We start from the raw sequence: 17,767 nt of genomic DNA on the forward strand, positions 1-17,767 counted from the left end.
TCCTTTGACATAAAGAAGTATATTTTCATTCTGTCCGATTTTTGTTGTCAGTGTGGAAGCTGAGGGCTTTTGAATCTTTCTCCAACTTAACCAGAAGCAAAAATCCCCCATTTTAATGGATTCTTTTTCTTTTTCATATTTTCTATAGCTTGTCTTTAATAACAACACACTTTTCAGCTAGCATTCCACTTTTCAAACATTTGTACTGTTTTCCTCTTAATGGTTCCAGAACTATAAGGCCTCTGGTGTTCTGTTCTCAGTCCTTTTCTCTTCATATCCTACACATTTTCTCTGAGTGTTTTTTGCCCATTCTTTTGTTTTCTGGCACGCTGGTATTTCTTCAAATATACACCCTGCCAGTCCTTTCTCCTGGTCTTTTATTAACTGAAACTCATCCTAAGCTCTTGCACAAGTCTCCGTTTGTGTTAACATGTGCAACCCTCTCACTCGGAACTTTTATTTTCTATCTTGGGCTCCAGTGTCCCATTGTACATAACATTGGAATATGAAACACACAACATTTTAACTTCTGATTCAGCTTATGAACTTTCCTCTCCTTTTACGTTATGCTGTCAAACTAGGAAGCTTGCCCTGGTGCTTGTCCTATGACACTGAATCCTGGATGACACCTACTTCACTGGTACTTCTAACAAGTAAACCTTGGTTGCCACAAACTCTCTCTCTCCCACAAAAAAGAAAGTAGGATCTACATGACGCTAAAATAGTCCTTCTAAATGCTGGTGCATAGTGGCACCAACGTCTGTCAGATAGTCAGTGTTTCATTGAAGACATATTTCCCTATAATCTCCTCTCCTGAGATGATATTTGGGTAGTTCTTATTCCTTTGTAGCCCTGGGGATGCTGAGAGTTGAGCTCTGGCTATGTCAAGAGAATGCAGGGAGACATCAGGCATGAAGAGTGATCCCAGAAGGTTTGAACTTATTATTCTCTTCTGAAGGTCTGTTCAAGAAGGATGTTTTCCTTCTGCATAATTTTTACTGGATTTATAAGGATAGAGAAGAAAACAATGAATATGCAAATCTGAAAGGAGAAGAAAGAAGTGTAGAAATAGGGAGGAGAGGAAGCAGGAGCCCTGGATGGTTCTGAGACCCAGGAGTCTCAGGGCCTCGGCCTTGGATAGGTTTCCACAACCGATGGCAAGTCGGAGAATACCAGGGGACCAAGCCCAGAGACAATGGCGAGTAACCAAAAGCTAATCCAATCAGAATGCAGAGGGAAATGGAGACAGACAGTTACTTTGGGGTAGGAAAGCGATCCCAGAAAGCACTAGTAGGGCCATGGGAATGTGAGACAGGGAAGGGAAAGGAGCCGACCCAGGTTGTGTTGATGAGCATCTGACCACTGTAGACAATGATAAGGGGGTTTCCACCACAGACAACTGGGTCTCCGTCCTGCCAGGGACCACAGCAGTTGGTCCAGAATATACCTCAGAATTATCTCACTTGGTGGGCAGTGCACAATTTAATAAGCAAGGAAACTGGGGTATTTACCCACTAACTTCTCACTGTCACAGATTGAGGTCTGCTCCTGGGGACCTCAGCTCTCTGATGAGTTCAGGCTGCTCCGTGCACTAGCCAAGCATCTTCCTGTAACCAGATGAATCCTCAGGCAGAGAGTCACAACTGGTTGAAGGAAGACACCACATGCACGCATGAGAACACTGAACGGCAAGGAGATGTCAAAGAGGCACTGAAAGCATCTTCATGAAATGTACATGTTGGGTGTGAAAGACTTAGTCAAGACTGGTCTATGTGGCTTGGACCGGGGTGAAGCCAGTGAGGAGCCATATGCACCTCAGTCTTAAGGAAGTGCTCACTTCCAGGGCCATTCACCTGTAGGGTTGGCACTTGAGAGACATTGGCAGTGACTGCCTCCTTCAGCTTTGTGCCCCGGACACCAAACTTGCCTCACCCTAGTCCTGGCACTGCTGATCTAGTGGGAGAATGAGAGACTCCTGGCTTCAATGATGCTGAATGGAAACAATGGGAGTGTCAGTAATTCGAGGGATTCTGTCCCTGAAATAAAGAATGGAAAATAGTGGAAGTTGGGTCTCTTTCTTACCTGAAAAAATGGGCTGGAAAGAAAGAGATGAAAAAGCAGGTCCCAGTCAGTAGATTAGGGCTCAGGACAGCCCTCCTTCCCACACATAGGGACAGTCAACTCCAGAAAGTTTGAGTTAGGTTGGTGACCTGACCAGTCCTAGGGCCAGTCCTTTTGTAGCCTGTTTACCGCACCATTGGCTCTTTTGCTGACCTCACTCTCATGACCCTCTTGAGAGAAGACAGAACAACTAGAATTGGTGACACCAGCACAGAGGAGCAGACTAAGCCTCCTCATAAGGCTAATTCAGGAATTGTGTAAAGGTACCCATCCTCAACATACCGGCTAGCTTCAAGTCCTTCAGTAGCTGAGACTTCCTTGCTCAGATAAAACTCTGCTTCTGGATTTTTCTGACAGACTTGACCCCAGAGGAGCCCTGGCCACATGGATGTCCAGTCAATGGACAGCTGTTGAGAAAAGCTATCATGTTCTTTGTTCTGGGGCAGGAGGCTCTCTGGACTTATTTGATATGGGGGGGGAGATGCCTACAGGGTAAAAAGTCATTGAAGATTAGATCACTAAACAGTTCTAGAAGGAGAGTCAGGCCTCGGGGTCCTACAACACCCTTCCCTTCCTCAGGTATGACAAGATATTTGGTATCGAGGGGCCCTGCTGGAGACACACACCACATTAGTCACACCAGGAGGGAGGTCTTGTAAGGGAAATTCTTTAAGCCCACAGTGAATGTTCCTGTCTCTTTAAGTCGTCACCACCACCTAAGCCTCCCTCTGCGCTTTCCAGAGCTCTGAGTCTCAAAGGCCTGAGACTTTCTCTGTGCACACTGGGAGAAAACAGCCTGCAACACTCACAACCAAGGGGAAAGCAGAGATCAGGGCTTTCTCAGATCACCTGCCAGAGTCTGTCACCAGGAAAAGCGAGCCCCGGCAGGGGACAGGAGCTGCAACCAACCAGAAGGAACATGGCTGTGAGAGCATTTACTGTGTGAGCACCTGGGTTCCACCAGGCACCATGTGGGTAAGTGAAAGCCGGAGTCGTTAAGATGGGGCGTCCGGATTTGTAAAGATGTCACAAGTTTCCAGTAGAGGAAGTTCAAAAGAAGGTTTATGAGCATATTCTCCAGTCTGGAGAACATACATTCCTGTCTCCTTCCACACTCCCTCCATACAGTGAGAGAAGTGTGTGCTGGAACCACACCTAGGAATAAACTACATTTTAAAAGGCATTCAACATTGCCCAAATGGCATTTTCAGCACAGACAGAAGATATTTCTGTGGCCCCGAAAGCAGTCTAACTTCAGAGCAAGTTACAATGTGGTGAGTCAGGATACCATCAGAATTCACCCCCCAGATTCTCCCTCTCCCCTCTGTCCCACAGGAGGGGACCCTCCAGAAATTTAAGAGGTCCAGAACTAGGTCTTCAACCCCTCTCCCTGCATGATCCCTTACACGTCTGCTCCCTAATTCAGGTCTCTCTCACGCCAGCTGCAGGGACACCTCAATTACATCATCTGTACAGTGAAGGGGTCTGAATAAATAGCTCATTTCCAAACTCTGATTTGTGGACTGATTACATCAGATACATCAGGTTCATAAATCAGAATTTCTGAGCATGGTCCCCCCAGAATGGACATTTTTAAAGAACACTCAAGTAATTCTGAAAAACAGCAAATCTGAGAGGCACTAAACTACATGAACTTTGAGTTTTCAGAGGATTCCGAATACAGGATTCTACATGATTTTTGGTTTGTTTGTTTTTTGTTTTTGCGGTACGCAGGCCTCTCACTGTTGTGGCCTCTCCCGTTGCGGAGCACAGGCTCCGGACACGCAGGCTCAGCGGCCATGGCTCACGGGCCCAGCCGCTCCGCGACATGTGGGATCTTCCCGGACCGGGGCACGAACCCGTGTCCCCTGCATCGGCAGGTGGACTCTCAACCACTGCGCCACTAGGGAAGCCCAGGATTCTACATGTTTTACGTAGCTCAATAACTAAGAACCATTTGTCGTCCCAGATTGCAGTGGGAGCTCACCTCCTTCTTGAAAATTATTTTAAATGATTTTAACCCCCATTTCAAACGATATGGAAAGTCCAGTCACCTATTCGAGAGTTCTGTGGATTCCCCATAACCCACTTCCTCATTTCCAGCTTTGACAAGGACATCTTGCTTTAGCTAAATTTTTCTTCTTGGCTCTGAACCTCGTGGGCTCTTTCTTCATTTCTGCTCTGGTGTCAATTATGGGAGTTTGTTGATTTCTAGACACAAAATAAACTAATCATATTATGTGATTTACCCCTGGGGTAAACTTTACAGAAAGCTTTGGATGGGGTGTAACGGGGGGCGGGGTGACAGGGGTGGGGTGGGTGACGGGGGTGGGGGTGGCGGCAGGAGAGTTACTGCAGAAACACTGAGAGCTTTGGCTTGAGCTCTAGGCAAACCTGCCATCTGAGTCCTTTGGCCAGAGACAGGTTACTCAGCCAACCTCTCCCTTTGTTTTTGCGTCGTTGTTGGTGCCAATAGGGGGAGAACACAGTTACCTGTAGGAACCAGGTGGGCGACATGAAGTGGTAGAATTTGAAACGGACGTTGAAGCACAGACAGGACTCAGGCAAAAGTGTGCGGTGGGATGAATGGTCCACAAGGTGGGTTGGAAAAGGCCCTGAAATCTGCTGTTTGTGGAGGGGCTGACTGGGGAGGGGATTAGGTGGGAATGAGGCTGGAGTAGACTGAGGGGAGACTGTGCTGTCGTGTTCAGGCACTCATGTGATCAGGCAAACTTGACCACAGAACGTTTAATTGTATTAAATAATGTTGGAGTGGGTAAGCTCACTTTACTTGGAGAAGCCTCAGGTTTGAGGCAAGAACATAAAAACCTGGAAGGGAGCATCCCACTCTCACCCTATTTAGACATATTAGGACGAGCCAAATCATGTGGTTTTCTGAGAGCAGGAGCTCTCCAGACCAGTTTGGGAAATACGTCTGTTTTCCGATTTCCAAAAACAAAATTCCAATTTTCTTCTTGTTTGTTTCCCAGGCCAACAACCCTAAGGTAGGTCCTAAGTCAGTGAGCAAACTTTCTTGTTCTCAGGGTTTTCCAAAGCCCCCCACCCCACCCCTGGCTGCTGAATCTCCTGGGAAAACTTATTTTCTACCACTTATGTCACTAACATAAAATTACCTGGGAAAATTAATATCTAAAGCTTACTCATTGACATAGAGTATTGTCAAATGCACTCTGCTCTGTGCATTTCAAGGTCCTGAAAGACAAAACAAGCTCGCCAAGTGTTCTCACAGTATCATCCCAGCCCCAGACCAGGCTCTTCCAATGTCTTCCCTAAATTCTGATGCTCAGAGAGGGCAGGAACTATGACATTTTCACTGTGGTGTCACCAGCTCTTTGGATTTTGCCTGACACATTGGAGGTAGTTATACTTATTTGATGACTGAATGATTGAACAAATGGTGTTTGGGACTCTCAGTTAATCATGAGAGGACAGAAAACAGCAAGAGATGAAGAAAATGACTATGGTAAGAACACGCCTCACAACGCGTGTTTGCCCCCCAGGTGTGAGCTCCGGGTAGTAAGGGGGATGGGCTATCTCAACACTGAATGGAGGGAAGCCCCAGAGCTTTCTCGATGCTGGGATGAAACAGCAAGAGCCCTGGGGCTGGCATTTGACCTAGATCTCTGCCCCTGACCTGCTGTGAGATACTGAGTTCTTTGACTAACCTGCACCTCCGTTCCCAAAGTAAAATGAATAAACCTCCTCTGATCTCCACAGAAGGGGCTGTAGAGGGAATCCAACTATATACTAGAGGGAACATGATTCACCAGGTAGAAGGTGTTAGGGAACAAGGATGGAGGGTTAACCAGGTATCTTATTAGGCAGCAGGTCTAAGAGAGAGGAGAGGAAGAGGAGGGAAAGAGGGAGGGGAGAAGAGATGGTCTCATCTTATCCTCCCAACAGCCCTATGAGGACGGCGCTACATTAATGATCCCATTTGTGCAGGAGAGGTTTAGCACTTAGATTAAGCAGCTTCCCAGGGTTACACGGCTGGCAGGGGGTGGGGCTGTGATTCAGACCGAGGGTGTGGGACACCAGACAGCCCTCACAGCCAGGCCCACTGCCCCTCCTGCCTATCTTCGGTAAGAGGGTATCTGGGGAAGTAAGGCAGAGGCCACTGAAGTTGTCAAAAACGGTCCAGCTCTGCCCAGTGTGGATGACAGATAATTTACAGCCTTTTATTTGAAGAGGAAAGTAATGTACTGAGAGTCAAGTGATTTTCTAAGGGTAAAACATGGCAAATCAGAACTGGAACTTATTTTTCCTTACAGTCCTATAGGAAGAGTTTCCTTAACCAGATACAGAGTCAAAATACCAAAATTTCTCAAAAACTGTCTAAGTGAATATATATGTATATATATTCATATCAACCACATACATCTCCTCACCTTTTCTTTTATCTCTTCAAGCTTAAAAATTCCTTGATCGTGTGCTGATGAAGTTTCTTTCATATTTCCATGCCCTGCTGCCTGGATCTGCTCTCATTTTATCTAAAGAGGTTCATATTTGGCTTACTTACGAGAGTTGTTTTTGGCCATGATGAGTTTTTCAGACAGAAGATTTCAAACAATGCATACCCTCTTACATAGTCTTGTACAATATTCAGTATTGTACAATATCCAATATTCTGGTACAATATTCAATATTCAACTGCCTGGCTGGGCAGATGCCACTACTCTTTCCAGAGAATACCCAATGGATTGAACTCCCTAGAAGAGGAATTCCTGTAAGTCCTTGGGGAAGCCAGAGCTAGGCTATGATTCAAGACTCATTTTTTTTTTAAGCTTTTTTAAAATTTATTTTTAAAAATTTTTATTGGAGTGTAATTGCTTTACAATGTTGTGTTAGTTTCTGGTCTACAGCAAAGTGAATCAGTTATGCGTATACATATATCCCCTCTTTTTGTAGATTTCCTTCCCATTTAGGTCACCACAGAACATTGAGTAGAGTTCCCTGTGTTATGCAGTAGGTTCTTACTAGTTATCTATTTTATACATACTAGTGTATATATGTCAATTCCAATCTCCCATTTCATCCCGCCCACCCCCATCCCGCCTTGGTATCCATATGTTTGGTCTCTACACCTGTGTCTCTATTTCTGCTTTGCAAATAAGTTCATCTGTGCCATTTGTCTAGATTCCACATATAAGCAATATTATACGATATTTGCTTTTTTCTCTTTCTGACTTACTTCACTCTGGATGACAGTCTCTAGGTCTATCCACATCTCTGCAAATGGCATTATTTTGTTCCTTTTTATGGCTGAGTAATATTACATTGTACATATGTGCCACTTCTTCTTTACCCATATTCCTCTGTCTATGGACATTTAGGTTGCTTCCATGTCCTGGCTATCGTACATAGCGCTGCAATGAATATTGAGGTGCATGTATTTTATCTTTTTGAATTATGGTTTTCTCCAGGTACATGCCCAGTAGTGGGATTGCTGGGTCGTATGGTAGTTCTATTTTTAGTTTTTTTGCAGAACCTCCATACTGTTCTCCATAGTAGCTGTATCAATTCATATTCCCACCAACAGTGCAAGACGGTTCCCTTTTCTCCACACCCTCTCCAGCATTTATTGTTTGTAGATTTTTTTTTTTTTTTTTTTTTTTTTTTTTTTGGTACGCGGGCCTCTCACTGTTGTGGCCTCTCCCGTTGCAGAGCACAGCCTCCGGACGCGCAGGTTCAGTGGCCATGGCTCACGGGCCCAGCCACTCCGTGGCATGTGGGATCTTCCCGGACTGGGGCACGAACCCGAGTCCCCTGCATCGGCAGGCCGACTCTCAACCACTGCGCCACCAGGGAAGCCCTGTTTGTAGATTTTTTGATGATGGCCACTCTGACCAGTGTGAGGTGATACCTCATTGTAGTTTTGATTTGCATTTCGCTAATAATTAGTGATGTTGAGCATCTTTTCATGTGTTTGTTGGCCATCTGTATTTCAGAGAAATATCCATTTAGGTCTTCCACCCATTTTTTGATCGGGCTGTTTGTTTTTTTGGTACTGAGCTGCAGGAGCTGTTTGTATATTTTGGAGATTAATCCCTTGTCGGTGGCCTCGTTTGCAAATATTTTCTCCCATTCTGAGAGTTGTCTTTTTGTTTTGTTTATGGGTTCCTTTGCTGGGCAAAAGCTTTGAAGTTTCATTAGGCCCCATTTGTTTATTTTTGTTTTCGTTACTCTAAGAGGTGGGTCAAAAAATATCTGGCTGCAATTCATGTCAAAGAGTGTTCTGCCTGTGTTTTCCTCTGAGAATTTTACAGTGTCCAGCCTTACACTTAGGCCTGTGATCCATTTTGAGTCTATTTGTGTGTATGGTGTTAGGGCTTTTTGTTTTGTTTTTTTCTGCCCCGGGAGCCTTCATCTGATAGTGGCAATGTTTGCCTTTTGTTATACAACTGCATTTGGGCTTGTTTATTCCAGCAATAAAATATTTTGAGATTTTTTCTAAATTTGTCTTTTACCTCTTTTTTTTTTTAAGTAGTTGTCTTCCAAAATGATGTAGTGTTTTGTTTTAATTATTATTTGGGGTCTTCATTATTTTTATACCTTACATTCAATCTCCTTCTCGGCCCATTTCTTATTTATTTTATATTTCGTTTCACTCTACACCATTAATTTTAGGCACTCCTTTTTACTTTGGAAATAGTGTTAAATCGTGTATATCCCTTGATTTACTACATCTGAAAACACCTAAGATCTATTCTTCCACATGCTGGCGAAATAGCTCATGGATACGCTGAAGAGAACTGCTTACCACTCCTCAAACATCACACACACACCCCCAAGAAGAGACACCCAGCCCCAAGAAACAAAAGACAAGGGTAGTCACTTTCTGCCTCCCAGCCCTGGGGAGTTTCTGGAAAGGAGGAAGGCTCCATTCTAACCTGTTCCACATCTGGGCTCCAGCTTTGCACGAAGGTAGACAAGTCCTCCTTCCTGAAAAGCCAGTGATTCTTTCCTGTGCCAAAGAAAATAACTAATTTTCTCAGTAGATCTCTTTGTAGGTGCTTTCACAGGGAGACTCAGGTCAGCGTGGTCTGTGTTAGAGTGAGAGGTACTTGGACTCAACAGGAGAGATTAAACGTTGATCTTCCGGGAATGCTGGCCGGAGAGCACGACACGCCCGCGGAGGCAACAGGGCTCTTTAGCAACGGGGGAACTGGGGGGATTGGGGCCCGTGTTCTTCTCTTTCACGCTCCAAACATCACTTCTTTGCACACGTCTTAAAGAGGAAATGGGAGTGGGCGAGGGAATCGCGGGCTCCGACAGGAAACATTCCATTAGGGGGGAAGCACGCTCCGAACTCGCTACTTTCCGGTTTCCGCAGCAGCAGTTTCGCCCCATCCGGAGGGGGTGTCCCCAACTGCGGGGACAGGGGGCGCACTCCGTCAGCCCCATTTTCCTTCTTGCCCTGCAGCCGTGCCCTGGAACCTTCGGCCGCGCGCTCGCGCCAACCCGCCGGCACCCAGCCCGCAGCGCCGCGCCTGGTAAGGGGAACCGGCGGGGGTCCCAGCGTCCTGGGTGGAGGCCCGGGGAGGGGGGGCGCGTCCTGGAGGCCGCGGCTGAGTCAGGGCTACTGATTTCTCGTGGGATCTGACACCGGTTACCGTACTTCTGGGCTCTCCCATCAGTGAAACGGGGCGCCGATGGTGAGCGTTATGGGCAACCGCGGATTCCTAGCGGGAGGGAAGCGGCTTCGGGAACCGCTCACCCCGCGTTCACGGCCCACAGCTTTCCACAGCGTGGAGGCCTTTTCCGTCTAGTTGCCTACTTCTTAGCTCTTCTGACTTTCATAAGCTTCACGGGGTTTCATAAAGCTTCACTAAGATTCTCAACCCATTTGACAGATGAGTAAACTGAAACTCACCAGGTGCCCTAACTAGGTGGGGCGGACGTCTCAGTTTTAGCTCTTCACTTCCCCGTACCAGCCCCGCCCCATCCCTGACAAGCACCACGCCCCCTGAGGCCTGGGTACCGGGAGTCTATTCCTAGGGGTCCACAGGACAAGTTCGAGGTCATTATGTTCCCGCCCTCATTGATCCACGTGCTCCAAACGGAACCTCTCAGTGAACATTGTTCATTGATCTTCTGAAAACCAGCCCATTCTCCCCCAAATACCCACGCTTTTCCTACAACACGATGTCGAACTCGACCGTATGGCAAACAGATTCCAGTGTGTACAGGAACCAACCCTTTGCTAAAGCTCCTGTGAGAGCCGCGTTATGAAATCACAACGCTAAACTCTGACACAAGTGATACCAGGAAACAGCGGGAGGGGGCAGGTGGGCGAAGGAGGATATGAATCAGGCAGACAGAAAATATTTTTATCTTTCCTAAAACAGCATGAGAGAGCCTGCTTTCCAATGGTTTGATAAAGTAAGGTGCCGTCAATATAAAATCAGGTTCGTGTAGTGTACAAATCAGGAGGTACATTATATGCTCATTGGCTTCAACCTCCTACCTAAGCTACATCCTCCTGCTGCTCCTGTCAGATACTCTTATAATCTCTGCCCGCATGCTGCCCGCGACTCTCTCACGATTCCTGATCCCACCTGGGGGAAGATTTAAAGGGTTTTCCTTGTGGAGAAGAAATGTGCCTCCACTCCCGATTCTCCCTCTTCTGTCTACTATGTGATTGACACGTGTCACGTTCCTTCGAGTTTAGGATGTTTCCCGATCTTTTCTTAGGCTTGATTCTGTCCTTTTAATATTCTACGACTCATTTTAGCATCTCCATCAATATCCTTTCTGACTAGCCTCTGCACACTTTATTATTTGTTAATATCTGTCCAAAATAATCTACTCCTCGGTGGGACGTGTCTCCCCCAGCAGCCTGACCCACTCAGAAGACGGTTCAGGAGGACCGTGCGCGCCTCTGCTAATGTAACCTGAACTTTGACTGGCTTTTGTGAGGCCACAGAGCTCCATTTGGGTCACACTGATCATCAAGTCATGGGAAAACACCAGATTGCTTTAAACTGAAATACTTCCATTCCGAGCAACTTCTGCCCCTGCGATTTTACCTTTGAATAATCTTTTTTTTTTTTTTTTGAAAACGTGCACTCAAGATTTTGCAATACAGTTCCCTTTGTTAGTTTTAGGGTAAGCTTCCAGCCTGCCTGCCTCAGTTTATGTCCTGACCATGGATGGCAGCATGGTATGTGGTGTTCCAAGAGGTTCATTGACTGTATAATCTCTTCTCCACCCTGATAAATCTAGGAGAATACACAGGCAAAATGAGCCATGTTTTGGTCTTAGCTCCATGGAAGTTGTGTGATCGTGGGCAGGTCAGTTGAGGCTCAGTTTCCTAATATTTTAATAGAAATTTTAATACCTATCTTGATCACATCATAGGGAATTTAGGAGAACGATTCAAAGAATGGACATGAAAGAAACTTGAAAATTACAAACGGCTGCACAGAGGATTATTACCATGGTAAAGTTATCATCAACATTGTCACCACTGTCGTCATTGTCTTTACCGCATCGATATATTGATTCCAATATATAGCAACTGCCGTCTGAAGTAGAAAAGATGTCAGAGGATTTGAGCAGTTTCAGCGAAAGCTGGAGTGTTATTGGTCAGAGGCCAGGACAGCGCGTGGGAGAATGTGGCGAGGAAAATGCTCTTCTCCGGGCTTAAGGAAAGGAAAGTGGCGCAGAAGGAGAAGGCAAGGAAGGAAGTTGCCTTAATAAACTCTGAGCATGTGACAAGGGCTGGTTTCCCTAATGAGGGCCATTTCTGTTCTTCCCTCCTGAGGGAACAGAAGCATGTAAAAGAGGCAGAAATAACAGAATCGACCTGAATAGCAAATGAACTATGAAAACCGTTTTGAATTCAATGTTAATCAATAAACTGCACCTTTAAACCAATTAAGACATCCTAAGATATGCCCATCAGGGTGACCAAAAAATTAAAAATCTAATATCACCAAGCGTAGGTGAAGATTGGGGGATTCTCACCCATGGCTGCTGCCAGTATGACTTAGCACAAGCTTCTTGGAGTCACATTTGGCAGTATCTTGTCAGGTGGAAACTATATATCCCAGAGAAATCGTCCATGTGCACAAGGAGCCGTGTAGGGGGATTCTTCTGCGGCGTGGTTTGTAGTAGCAAGCACGTATTTTGGCACACCAAGTGTTTGTTAATAAAATTGAGTTGGATAAAATGCTACATAAATAATGTCACTGACATAAAAGATTAAAATACCAAAAAGTACTATATATTACCTATACATACATGTGTATCTCAGAATATTGGTTGCCTCTGAAGGGAAGAGGGAGAATGAGACGGGTTGGGGGGAGTCAAAAAATAAATAAATGGAACTATATGTGTAATGTTTTAACTTTTTCAGTCAAACCAAACAGCAGCAGTGAAAATGCCAAAATACTTAGATCTGTTCACTGCAAATAGTGGGCATTTGTTTCATTACTCTGTGTATTTCTCCCCTTAAAATGTTTGCTTCAGAACTGCATAATCTTTAAAACTGAATAAATAAAATACAGTCTCAGAGATCATCTTAATTATAGTGGCACATTGCATGCTTGCCCTTTCTAATGCTCACCTTTTCTAGCACCAAGAAGAACGACACAATATTATGTCTCATCTGAATGAAACATTTATCCCCATGGTTTTGCCAATTTCTGGGTATATCTACTGGAAAATTTTTTAAGTGGTTATTGGGAGACCCACAAGGAAAGACATGTGGTTTAAAACTGAGCAGGAAGTGAATTTACCTTGAATTTGTCCTGAATGTTGACTCTGTCCCTCAGTCATGGCACCAGCTTCTCTCCACCAGCTGCTCAGAGGGGAGGGAGGGTGGTGGCCGTGCTCCTCCGTCTTCTACCTCGTCCTCTCATGTCCGTCCTCACAGGAGCCCTGGATCCCCAATTCCACACTCCCATTGGAAGGTACATTGTACTTTCCTCCTTGCCACTGGGATATCCATCTGGTACAAAGAGTTTCTGGGGCTGGAAATGGCCAGTACTTCAAACAAGCCAATGTCATTTACAGCAAGGCAATTTTTATTCTGTAGTTTAGCAAGTTTGCTTACTTTGATTCCAATAACAATAGTAATAATAAAACAATAAAGAAAATCCTGCTTCTCATTCCACAGAAGAAGACTTTCTTTATTTCATGCCTTTTCAGGTAGAGGGGAGATAATCAACTGACTTGTTTTCAAACATTTCATGCTTTCCTATAGGATGAGGAAAAAGCAGGAGTTCATTGTGCTAATATAACCTAGCATCACCTGGCTTGCTTAAAGTTATATATGGATATTTGAAAGTAAACTATAAGTTAGAAAATTAGCGATGGAAACGGCTCATCTAAGGATAATTATTCTTGGCTGTCTGAATTGGAGGTGTTCTCAGGCCTTACCAAGTCCCATATGGACACCTGCTTTTTATTCCTTTCCTTTTTTTATTCCAGAAGAGAATGGAAGGGCTTCAGAGGAGCAGATACGGGACTATGGCTGAAGGTAAGAAAGCCTCCAAATTCTCAAGAGCTCTAGGCATCGGGGGAGAGTCACTGTTTTCTCTCCTCCTCTCCCTCACCTCAAACACAGTGACAGAAAAGAAACCCAGTTATTTTCCACTGCAGAAGAAAAGGAAGCTACCATGTTCTTATCTTCCCCACCATCATCACAGCACACACACCGGAGTGTGAAGCGCTCCCCTGTGCCGTGATGTATGGGAAATGAGGAAATGAAACTTCAAGTCAGAGGTCAGGGGACTTGGAAACGAATTGTGAAAATGATATCCTTCCCTGCCTGCACTCAACTGAAAAGAGGAAAACTTCCCCATAAAGATTTAGTGATCGTGTTTGCTAAAAAAATAATCCAGGATACTTAAGAAAGGGAAGAACCAACACAGGGTAAAAGGAATAACAATAAAAGATTTTAGGAGACTAAAATAACTTAATTCATTTGAGCTCCTAAGAACTCCAGAAATCCTCAGATTCTCGCTCTCTTCATCCCTTGAAGATTTTAGCTCTGATGCAGGGTCACCCTCGACAACACCAGTTTTGTTCTAATTTCCTGTCATTCTATCAGCCAAATTGACGATCTTTCCAACGCATGTATTTCTTATACATGATGGTCTTATCATCTCTTCCTCAGCCACCGATCCAGGGTCATCTGTCAGACTGTTGCGGTCTCACACACACCTGCGAACTTCCCTCGGAGAGGAATCAGAACCAAGACAGAACACCAATATCCAGTGCAAATCCAAAGTAGATTAGTGATAGGCGTTTATTACGCACAAAAGCGCAAACCGATCGGGGCCTCACCAAAAGCAGGGTGAGACCCCGAGTCTTGTACGGGTGTGGTTTTTATATCCCAGGGTAACAGGATGTTCGTTCTAATTTTGAACGATTGGGTCGGCCATCCGGAACCCAGCGTCTTCCTGTTCACATTCTGCTGGCAAGAAAAGCTCAATTTCACAGCAGCCAAGTCAGGCGGTTAGCAATAAAAGCAGTTACGGTGCAAACAGTTTTAAACCAAAACATTCCATCATTAATTCCAAGTATTACAATCGAAACTGTATGTTCTGGGACAGCGTGTCCCGTCACAAGACTCCGTCCTTGACTTTAACGACAAGCCTTCTGTAGGCTCACGTCCAAACATCCAACTCCCCACCCAAAAAGAGGAAACCCGGGGACATTCAGCTGGTCCTAAGTGGGTGGTCACTGGAGCTCTTACATCTGAGACTTCCTTAACCCCCAAGGTTCAGATGAATGTGATTGGCAGCCTGTGTACCTGGGAATTAATTGGTGGGGGAAAGAGAGGTGATAATAGTTTCTCACTGATGACTTCTCATCCTCCACCTCTTTCTAATCTCACGTTTATTTAGCATGAAACTGGGCTAAGCACCTTCCCTGGAAAAGCTCAGGGACCAGCTTTCTGAAAGCTGTGTTTTCCCTGGTCCTGACGAAGTCCCTGGAGCATCCTTCACAGTGTAGCGGTTCTTACTCCTGGCTATGGGTCCAAGTTCGGGCTCCCAGTGAGGGCTTCCTGCCATTCAAGAGTCGCCTCAAGTTGTCTGCAAACATTTGTATGTATTTAAATATCACTGTTTGGCAGGGAGAGAGGTCCATAGCGTTCATTAGATACCATGAAAGGTCCGTGACCTAAAAATCTTAAGAATCACTAACTTTACCAACAAGGACCTACTGTATAGCACAGGGGACTCTGCTCAATATTCTGAAATAACCTAAATGAGAAAAGAGTTTGAAAAAGAATAGATACACGTATATGTATAGAGTAATCATTTTGCTGCACACCTGAAGCTAAGACAACATCGTTAATAAACTAAACTCCAAGATAAAATAAAAAATTTTTTGAATCACTGACTTAGTAAAACACGAAAAACTCTTTTTTTTTTTTTATAGGCGGGATAGAAAATAAGCTGTTTGCAACCTCGTCCTCATTGAGGATCATCCTGGTGGGCAAAGCAGGCAGCGGGAAGAGCGCCACCGGGAACAGCGTCCTCTGCCAGCCAGTGTTTGAGTCCAGGCTGGCGGCCCAGTCGGTGACCAGGAAGTGTCAGGGCGCAACGGGCACGTGGGATGGGAGGAGCGTCCTGGTGGTGGACACGCCCCCCATCTTTGAGGCGAGGGCCCAGGACCAAGAGGCGTACGAGAACATCGGGGACTGCTACCTGCTCTCGGCCCCGGGGCCTCACGTGCTGCTGCTGGTGACCCAGCTGGGGCGCTTCACAGAGCAGGACGTGGTGGCCGTGACCAGGGTGAAGGAGGTCTTTGGGGCGAGAGCCCTGAGACACACGGTCATCCTCTTCACCCACAAGGAGGACTTAGGGGACGGATCCTTGCGTGACTACGTAGCAAACACAGACAACGTCAGGCTGAGGGGCCTGGTCCGGGAGTGCGGGCACAGGTACTGCGCCTTCAGCAACCAGGCCTCCGGGGACGAGCAGAGGAAGCAGCTGGCCGAGCTGATGGCCGTGGTCGAGGGGCTGGAGAGGGAGCTCCAGGGCGCCTACCTCAGCAACGACCTCTTCTTTGATGCACAGCGGCTCCAGCAGGGCGGGGGCGACCCCCATGGAGAAGGTCACGTGCGCTACCTGGCCAGGGTGCGGTCGCATGTTGCAAAGCAGAAGCAAGACCTGAGAGAGGCCCAGAGAAACCGCGCCTTCAAGGCGCTCCTGCGGGTCAGGCGCTCGATCGCTTCTCACATCGGAATATTTGCTGTTTTTGTTATATGCTTTTTGAGTTTGCTTGCCATTTTAATTAGCTTGTGTAGCACTCACGAATGCTGAGCATTTTCAGATGATACCTGCCATCAGCTTCCATTTTTTCAGAGTCAGTATCTTTGTCTATGTTGATAAGGAACTTTATTTGCTTTTCGTGTAGTTTCACTTTCAATTTCCCTTCCTTGCACCGGGCACACCATCCATTTTCTTCAGCTGCATTTTAGGTAAATAAAATCCAAAGGAAAATCCCCTTTTTGTTTTGTTAAAAATGGTGAAAGCAAATAATAAACTAACTGGATACAGTCGTGAAATATTAGGGAGCTTGCAGGGAGGAAAGTGAGTGGACTGTCCTGCTGTGTGAGCATCTCACCTCTGTGACCTACTTTTTACAGCCTTGCTGTTGAGGAGAGAAACATGTTATATTAAAAGCTGGTAGTGGAATTCCTTATTGTATTCAGAAACGTACTCTGACTTCCTTGTAGGCTGTGGAAAAAAAAATAAAAAGGCACACACACACACACACACACACCCGCAAGAGAGAAAGATGAAGACATTTCGGTGGGGGGCGGGGGTGGTCTCTGGGGCCTGAAGAGGCTGAGGGAGAAAGGGGGAGGGGCCTGGGGGTGAGGAGAAGAGGAATGGGGTCTGTGCAGAGTCAGTGCCTGGGAAATTAAGGAACTGGAATTTGTTAGAGCAGGGCTTGGCAAGGGCCAGACTTTAAGGGTAGTATTTCAGGCTTAGCCGACTATCTGGTCTCCATTGCAGACACTCAACTGTTCCCTTGCAGCGCAAAAGCCGCGGTGGACAAGATGCAGGTGCCAGGCGAGGCTGCATCCCCATACGACTTTATGAAATTTGAATTTCATGTACTTTTCATATGTGAAACGTTTTGCTTCTTTTGACTTCTTCACCCTTCAATAAATGTAAAAGCCCTTTTTTAGCTCACAGGTTATGCAAAACGGGCGGCAGCCCGGATTAGGTCTGCAGCCTGCGGTTAGCCGACCCCCGTCTTAGGAAGTTTTCCATCATGGGTTGAGCTCTGATGTAGTGGAACATCTTGAACCCCAAAGTCAGCACAATCGTGTGTGATACCTGCAGAAATTTGGGGAAAGCGTGGCGTTGCCCATTTCAATGGTAGCAAAGAGAAGAGGGCAGACATTGGCGTGAAATCTGAGCGGAAGTCACGAAGTTAGTGGAAACAGGAAATCCAAAGAGGAGGGCCCTGTGCGGCCCCTCTGAGCTTCTCCTTTGGGATAGCTGCCGCCCCCAGCCCCTGCTTCGTACCCTGTAGGGGAGACCCGCAGTCGTCCCAGGCAGCCTGTGACTGGATGGGCAAGTGATGAATACGCTAGAATCTCAGGAACTTGACTGTGATGCCCAAGCGTCATTCTGCAAACCTCCACTGGTAC

General features: G+C 46.0%; 1 protein-coding gene across 2 annotated transcripts; it reads left to right on the plus strand.

Moving 5' to 3' along the window:
• The first annotated feature begins 2,920 nt into the window (after nucleotides 1–2,920).
• On the plus strand, nucleotides 2,921–16,602 carry LOC309966194 (GTPase IMAP family member 5-like). Of its 2 annotated transcripts, none has more exons than XM_082846166.1 (3): nucleotides 2,921–3,096; nucleotides 13,579–13,627; nucleotides 15,538–16,602. In XM_082846166.1, the coding sequence occupies exons 1-3, from the start codon at nucleotides 3,091–3,093 to the stop codon at nucleotides 16,422–16,424; spliced, it is 942 nt and encodes a 313-aa protein (XP_082702292.1). In that variant the 5' UTR covers nucleotides 2,921–3,090; the 3' UTR covers nucleotides 16,425–16,602. The 2 variants fall into 2 exon arrangements, with proteins under 2 accessions (XP_082702292.1, XP_082702291.1); XM_082846165.1 differs by lacking the exon at nucleotides 2,921–3,096 and adding an exon at nucleotides 5,579–5,605.
• Nucleotides 16,603–17,767: the final 1,165 nt, after the last annotated feature.

The sequence above is a fragment of the Leucopleurus acutus genome (assembly GCF_964270905.1).
Source record: "Leucopleurus acutus genome assembly, chromosome: 9".
Taxonomy (NCBI): domain Eukaryota; kingdom Metazoa; phylum Chordata; class Mammalia; order Artiodactyla; family Delphinidae; genus Leucopleurus; species Leucopleurus acutus.

Coding starts and splice junctions, on each gene's coding strand:
- LOC309966194 (XM_082846165.1), top strand. Junction 13,628..15,537: donor ATACGGGACTATGGCTGAAG/GTAAGAAAGCCT, acceptor TTTTTTTTATAG/GCGGGATAGAAAATAAGCTG.